The 7,262-nt window shown below is 38.2% G+C and overlaps 1 protein-coding gene across 2 annotated transcripts in view; it reads right to left on the reverse strand.

Annotated features, from left to right (window-relative positions):
- The window catches only part of LOC120514667 (very-long-chain enoyl-CoA reductase-like), a 124,832-nt gene extending 119,235 nt beyond the window's left edge, over positions 1-5,597 (reverse strand). Inside the window, exon 1 of one of the 2 annotated variants that reach the window (XM_039735164.1) lies at positions 5,335-5,597. In XM_039735164.1, the coding sequence (XP_039591098.1) occupies positions 5,335-5,358 (24 nt within the window). In that variant the 5' untranslated portion in view covers positions 5,359-5,597. The remainder of the gene's footprint in view (positions 1-5,334) is intronic. The other variant, XM_039735166.1, reaches the window with a different exon arrangement.
- Between the last annotated feature and the right edge of the window lie 1,665 nt (positions 5,598-7,262).

The raw sequence follows: 7,262 nt of genomic DNA on the forward strand, positions 1-7,262 counted from the left end.
TACTAGACGTGTCTTTGCATACTTGCCAAAGGCTAGGAAGACTATGGAGTACAGTCCCTCCTCTTTTGGACCATAGTGAGCCATTTGAGATGTTCTGATCATCTGATGGGTATACATATTCATACTTTAAATCCACAGTGCCAGGACATGTGCTTTAGGAGTAATATTAGACACTTTAAAGTGGCCTGGTATGAGAGGGTGTTGATGTGTGTAATAGCATGCCCTGCCATTGACTGGCAGGCAGTCCAGGCCCAATTTCTAACTGATGCCCCCATTACTCTGAATTGAGGTTTTAAAATGAACAGATGGATTGATATTTAACAGCCCACACTCAAACAGAGATTTTCACAGCAAACAAAATTGCAATGTAATATCAAAGTCAGAAACCAGAATAGAATGAAGGAAATGTATTAGTACAACTTAACGTGGTACTGAGAGAAACAAGGAGGAGCTGACATCAAGAATCAAGCACAAGGCAACATAGTAAATAGAAATCAATTGGAGCAAGAGACACTGCCTCGCTTTAAAGCACAGTGAAGTCTGATCTAGCGTGTTAGTGCCCATGGGAACGGTTGTGGAAATCAGAAGAGGGGGGCCTGAATTTTAATATTACAGGTGAAGGACCTTCACTGGAAAGACTATGAAGAAAGCTCTACACCCTAAGAGAAGCTCTGAGGGCACATTGAGGACTTCTTATCTTATAGCTGGCCTAAATTTGCTTGTGAAACTCGATGAAGATTATAAAATCTGTGGGTCAATGAAACCAGACCTGATCCATCCTTAAAAGTTTGACACTGCATACTCAGAAAATCAAGCTGACTAGAAAGTGGTTGGTTAGATAGTGGATAGTTATTCAATAATTATTTATCAATTATGCTTTTATGATATCTGAATTCTTTCCCACACCTAACAGCTTTCATATTTTTACTTCTTGTTAAGAGCGTACTTTCAAGGATTGTACAGAAGGTATTATCTGTGTTAATCTACAGTACTGTATATAATTACGAATTAAACACTAAGTGCAGAGTTCAGCTTGTTAGACTTAGAAATGGTACGTTGTAAGAGCCTCCCCATTGGGACTGACTTCTGCCTTGCACCTGAGGGTGCCAGCCTAGGCTCTGAGACCCTGAAACGGATTTAGCAGGCCTGTTCATGAACTGGTCGATGGTTGGATGGAAGTTAATAGACTAATTGATTTATTTCATGCCTTCACACTTTGATCTGTATTATGATATTCAATGCAATTGTTATGATGGCCTATCTGCCAATTAAAAGGTTTGTTTCATGCAAGTGTTTGTAAATCTCTCTGTTCATTTCTTAAACTAACTTCTTTATTGAGGGTCATAGGGGGCTGGAGTTTATCGAAATAGCATTCAAAGAAAGACAGGAGACAATAATAAACAGGTTGCTAAACTTTTGAGGGAAACTCTCATGTTGATTAGCAATGCAAGTATGAATTTCACTGTACTTCATACATGTGACAGTACTGACCCTATGAATCTTTGTGTACAACTATCTAACCATTTATTAAAAAACGAATTATCCTAAGGCTCATAGTGTAATGAAGAGTCATAGCATAATACAGGCCACAAGGCAGGAACCAACCCTGGAAAGGGTGCTACCACAATACAACAGCACACTGGGAAAATAAGAAGTCACAAATTAGCCTAATAACCACATGTTTGGAATGTGCCAGAAAAACACAAGTACCTGTAGAAAAACCCCTACACCAGGAAGAACACCTTCCAGTAGGCATCAAAAGTACAGAGATATTAGTCCATTGCAAGCCCTTCTCACATGTGCACCCACACTATCAGTCAACTTAAGATCCTCATTCAACCAAACACACTTCTTTGATTGTTGTGGCAGAAATAAAACCCACAAAGACACGGGGAGAGCATACATACATGTTTATATTGTAATGTTGAGTGGGACTATGAGGTGAACTTCAGAGGGTAACCTAGGGGAATTTTGCCTGGCTAGAAGGCCCACATAGAGTAAGGGCAGATAGGAACTAGTAAATCCCCCAATAGTGGGCAGAATCTGCCAGATCTCAAAGTGGATTCTATGCTTCTGTCGTTGCTGGACTATTCACACGGGGTGTAGAGATAGATTCGATCTGGAAGTACTTCACATTATAATAACAGAATTGGTTCTGAGAGGAGCCTTATAATTGCCTCCTTAACCTCAGTCATAGAGCTAGGAACCTGTAGCGAAGCAGAAGTAAGAGGAGGTGACAGAATGAAAGAAGGATCTTAGGTTCATGTATAGGACTGAAGGTAGTATTTGGGGTAGAAGAAGCCTTAGAACAGATGTCAGAGAAGACACGTTTGTTTAGTCAGGCCCATGATGCCCATAGTTGTGACCTCTTGTATTTCCCTGTCCCTGTTCTCTCATTGTACTCTTAACATACTCTTTGCCATTAACAGACATTTTTAAATGAACTCAGCATATGCAAGTCTTAAAAGAAGAACATCCAAATAATGAAAAAAAAGATTTTATGACCAAGACCCTCTGAACCAGACATTATTAATCCACCCCTCTTACACCCACCTACCTCCCCTCATTTGCTATATTGCCTGTGATTCCTGTATGTCTAATCATTTTCCTTAAATGATGACACCTGATAGTTGTTAAAAGCTTAGGAATAAAAGTCTATTTTAAAAAACATGATTAATTTTTTCTCCTTTTGTGGATTTTTAGCTGTATATATATATATATATATATATATATATATATATATATATATATATATATATATATATATATAGATATAGATATAGATATAGATATAGATAGATAGAAACAGTTTTAATTTATTATTTGGCAATTAATTTATTATTCAAATATTGCTCAAAAGTCAAAAGTGCCAATATTAATGAATAACGGATTATAGGTGCTAAGAATCATTTAGAGTGACTTATGATACACATTTTTGTTTCACCATTGGGAGCAAGAACATATAATTCTTTCTATATTCTATTCTGTAGTAGTATATAATTCTACTTTTTATGCTGATGTTTTTGATAGAGTATGAGATTGTTAAATGTGTTTTTTTGCTGTTACATTATTGCCTGAACAAGTGTATTAGTATTACAGAGTTCTCTGATCGTCTGCTTCATAAATCAACAGAGCTCTTGATTAGCACTCGCACTGCCCCTGACAAATTGTGTAGAGTTAGAGCCGCCTCACAGATGAAAGGCACAGATGTGACCTAGTGAGCAGTTACAGTTGTATGGAGTGCATAGTTCACATTGCTCTAACCACGTTAAGTCACTTCACATATGTTAATAAATGAATCTGAGCTCATGGGACATTTTAGTGGGATAAAGTGGATCAAGATAATGGGTGATAAACTTGCATTAACCCCCTCCTTTTTGCACACAGTTATTTCAATGAGGGACAGACTATGTTACTAGAATCCTAATTTTGAGCAATACCAGCTTATTCTAAAAAAATTGTAAGAAAAGTACTAAGCAATTTAAAATCGTTACTTTCTTTGAAAATGCAAAAAGTATTTCAGTTGCCTCATTAGTGAAAGAAGGGCTTTTGCAAAACCATATTGCTTCTATAAATAGACATTTCATAAGGCACACGTGGAGAAAGAAATTTGACCTGCATTGTGAAAATCAGGCCTGTGATTAAATGCCAGTACAGTGAAATAAGATCTAAAAATGATTCTTAAACTGTAATAAATTCTCAAACAACGGGTTGAAATTTGAAATGTCAGATTTTACTGCAGAAATGTCAGTGGCAATTGAATGGAATTTAAAGTGTCTACATATAATTAGGCTTCTTTCAGTACCTACATCCTAATGATAAAATCATACATCCATTCTTCAATCCACTTTTTCCATTAAAGAACTGCAGAGAGCCAAAGCCTACACTTACAACACTGTGTGCAAGTTAGAAACTGTCACTGGTACGTAGACACATAGATGTACACATAGCCTCAATCGCATACCCCCTGGGCCAATCTGGGCTCACTAAATAATCTAACAACACGTTTTTTAAAACTTGGGGTGATCCAGACGTACATGCAGAAAACCCAGGGGCCACTAGCGAAAATCACATTGAATGGTTAGGGATTTAAACTAGTATTACTAGAGTTGTCAAAGAATAATAAAATAACTATTTTAATCTGTAAAGTCAGTGTCACTGTATGAAGAATCTAATTTATTCTGATTATATATTATTATTATATGTTATAACTTAGAGCCCAATAGACCTGCATTGACTTTAATTAAATAAAAGAAGTTTTAAAAAGATAACAATGATTAATCCAGCCATAAATTGTAACTCAGATGTTCATGGTAATAGTCATAGATAACAAAATTGAAGATTGTCTTTACCATTTTAAAACTGTGCTTTTTCACTTTCACTGTCATTTACGCATTTGTACACTTAAAAAAGATGTATCCTTTAAAAGCAACAAAGCAAAGTAAGGTTAAAACATCTGAATGCCATCGCACTGAGTCAACATAATAACAACCACAATAAATGATCAGCTAGTTGTGCGCCAACTGAATCACCACCATACAGAGATAGAAAAACAAAGACCCATTCATCCTCCTTCATGTAACTTTACTTTTCAACAGTCTCCAAAGCAGGAATAGTTTCTAGTCTGACATGCCCAGTGTGAGACCATGCAGGTGAGAGAACGAGCCCTGCAATGGACCAGCAGCCTATTCTGGGTTGTTTCCAGCCTTGCACACTATGCTGTTAGCATAGACACAGGCCTCCTCCAACCCTTAACAGAATTATATGGGTTAGCAAATGGATATGTAGACACACATTTTACAATGTGTAAATAACATACATAATACAATGGCATATTTGCTTAACCCTGTTGATACATTTCTTGACCGTTTCATAAATGTACAGTATCTCGTGCTTATAGCACATGCTTAACAAAGACCCATAATTGCAGTCTTCTGTATTGTAGATAGAAAAAATCTGAGTAAATTCCATAAGTATTTATTCTTAAGCTGCTAGAAGTTCCTCCGTTAATAATAGTACCATACAGTATATTACATGTACTGGAAATACACACTGTGCAATAGGAAAGTGAAAGCACTACCTTTAAAATACAACTAAACGTAACATTATCCGCCGTCCACCGGAGAGCAACATTGATTGGAAACGTAGTGAAACTAACCACAACAGCCATGATTTATAAACACGCCGCCTGCCACTTTATAAGAGATACTAATTTATTTTTCTGTCCTGACAAATTGCCCATCACAGACAAAGAATCAAGTGAACATGTATCATCTGGCAATCGGGGAACCTCATTTCTCATTGCCTGTCCAAGCAAATAAATGGTGGCCTTACCTCAAAGAAAGTGACCCTGCTCATCCTCGTGGGCTTTTTTCTCTCCAGTCTGGAAGTATCTCCCTGCAGATCAGCACAGCTCTGCTCCTTTTCCTTCCCTGACAATCACCACGCTCAAACTGTCTTTTAGTCAGCATGCTGTGAGCGCCAGTAATCAAGAAATCTGACACTCTCATTCATGCTTCCACTGGGGACAAGGAAAGCCCTCCACTGGTTAAAATAGAAATGCAAAGTAACTTATGGTAAGGAATGTGCTTGTAAGAGATGAGGCTCTCAGAAGAAGAGGAGACAGAATAGCACAGAAAGGAGAGTGCTTTCGGATAAATGCATGCAGGCAGTGCCGTCAGGGCAGAGACAAATCCCCCAGTGACTATTGTTCACATAGATTAATTTAGCTATCTGCACGCCTGCTCTAATTTCAGTTTTCAGACTCATCATATTAACCCTTTACCCTCCCAAAGCACCGTCAGCAAAAAGTGGCTCCACATTAGAAAGAGAAACAGCTGGAAAGGAAACGTGTATTAGCCATCCCAAATGGCAAACCCTGAATGAGCTGAGCCATTCATTCATTTCCTGGAATGTCTTAAAGGTCATCGTCAGCCAGAACTTTTTTACTGACAGGGCAAACATTTCATCTGAACAGCTTTGCGATAGGGCAGCAAAATGGCATAGTGGTTAGCATTATTGCCTCTCAATCCTAGGGCCCAGCTTTGTCACAAGTTTTTTTTCAGCATCCACATAGTCTTCTCCTAGCGCTCCGTAACACCATGGACATGCAGGTTAGGCTGATTGGTGACTCTTAGGCTGGGTTTATACTTCACACGACGCATGCTCCAGCGGATGCTACTGCTACGCAAGCGTTGTACTGTTTATACCTGCGAGCGTACTTTACATCAATCTGGAAGATTCCACCAGGTGGCAGTGTGAGATATCATCACGGTGAGAAAACGTTTGGCTTCACTGGGTTGTGATCTGCCTGAAACATCCATTAAATTCCAAGGACACCTTGCCACAATATCGCTGAAAAGGATGTTTATTGATTACATCCATCAATCCAGCAAGAACCAGGTGCAATGTAAAAAACAAATGTAAAAAACAATCCCTGGAAGGGGCATTATCTCATCGCTAGGTGAACACAAGCATACACATACAGTAGCGTCATTTTAGCATCACCAAATCCCCTAATCTTCATGCCTTTGGAAGGAAACCAGAGCACACTGTGGAAACCCACCAGGAAAATATGCAAACTCCAGGCAGGGAACACCAGCGATGTGACTCTCTGCAAGGCAGCAGCACTACCGCTCCACCACTGTGCCATCCCCACATGTGTAATTATTAACAGTATTTATTATTTAAATGAAGTTAACAACTTATTTGTATAATGTAACATACATACTTTAATGTATTTCATCATGAAAGTGACATCAAGTATAAATCTAAGGATTCTAAATGTGCTGAGAACTGGAATATCATAAATTTAATGTGTTTATTGTGGCGATTGCTGTCTGCCATTTCTGTCAGTTCAGGAGGAAGCCCCAGAAGCAAATAGCGATTAACAACTGGGTTGGTTTTAAGATGCTGTTTATGACGGTCTACTTTGATGATAAAATAAACTATGAAATTATAGTGGATGTTTCAAGCTTAATGCCAAAATGTCCACTTTAATAACAAAATGGACCCTTTCACCGTATCCTTAATTTTTTTCTGAGTGGCTCAAAAAAAAAAAAAAAAGACGGGATAGAAGATGGTATGCGTCGCTTGAATATAAAAGCACCACAAATGAATTTGTATGTCAGCATTTTCCTTAACAACATCGAACCATTCACCAAGCACCGAAGCATGCACATCGATTCTGTATGATCCGTAAAACGGCTTTCTGTCACATGTAGATGGTAAACAGAGACTCGGATGTCACATTCTCACTTTAT

Source organism: Polypterus senegalus, chromosome 14, assembly GCF_016835505.1.
Source record: "Polypterus senegalus isolate Bchr_013 chromosome 14, ASM1683550v1, whole genome shotgun sequence".
Taxonomy (NCBI): Eukaryota; Metazoa; Chordata; class Cladistia; order Polypteriformes; family Polypteridae; genus Polypterus; species Polypterus senegalus.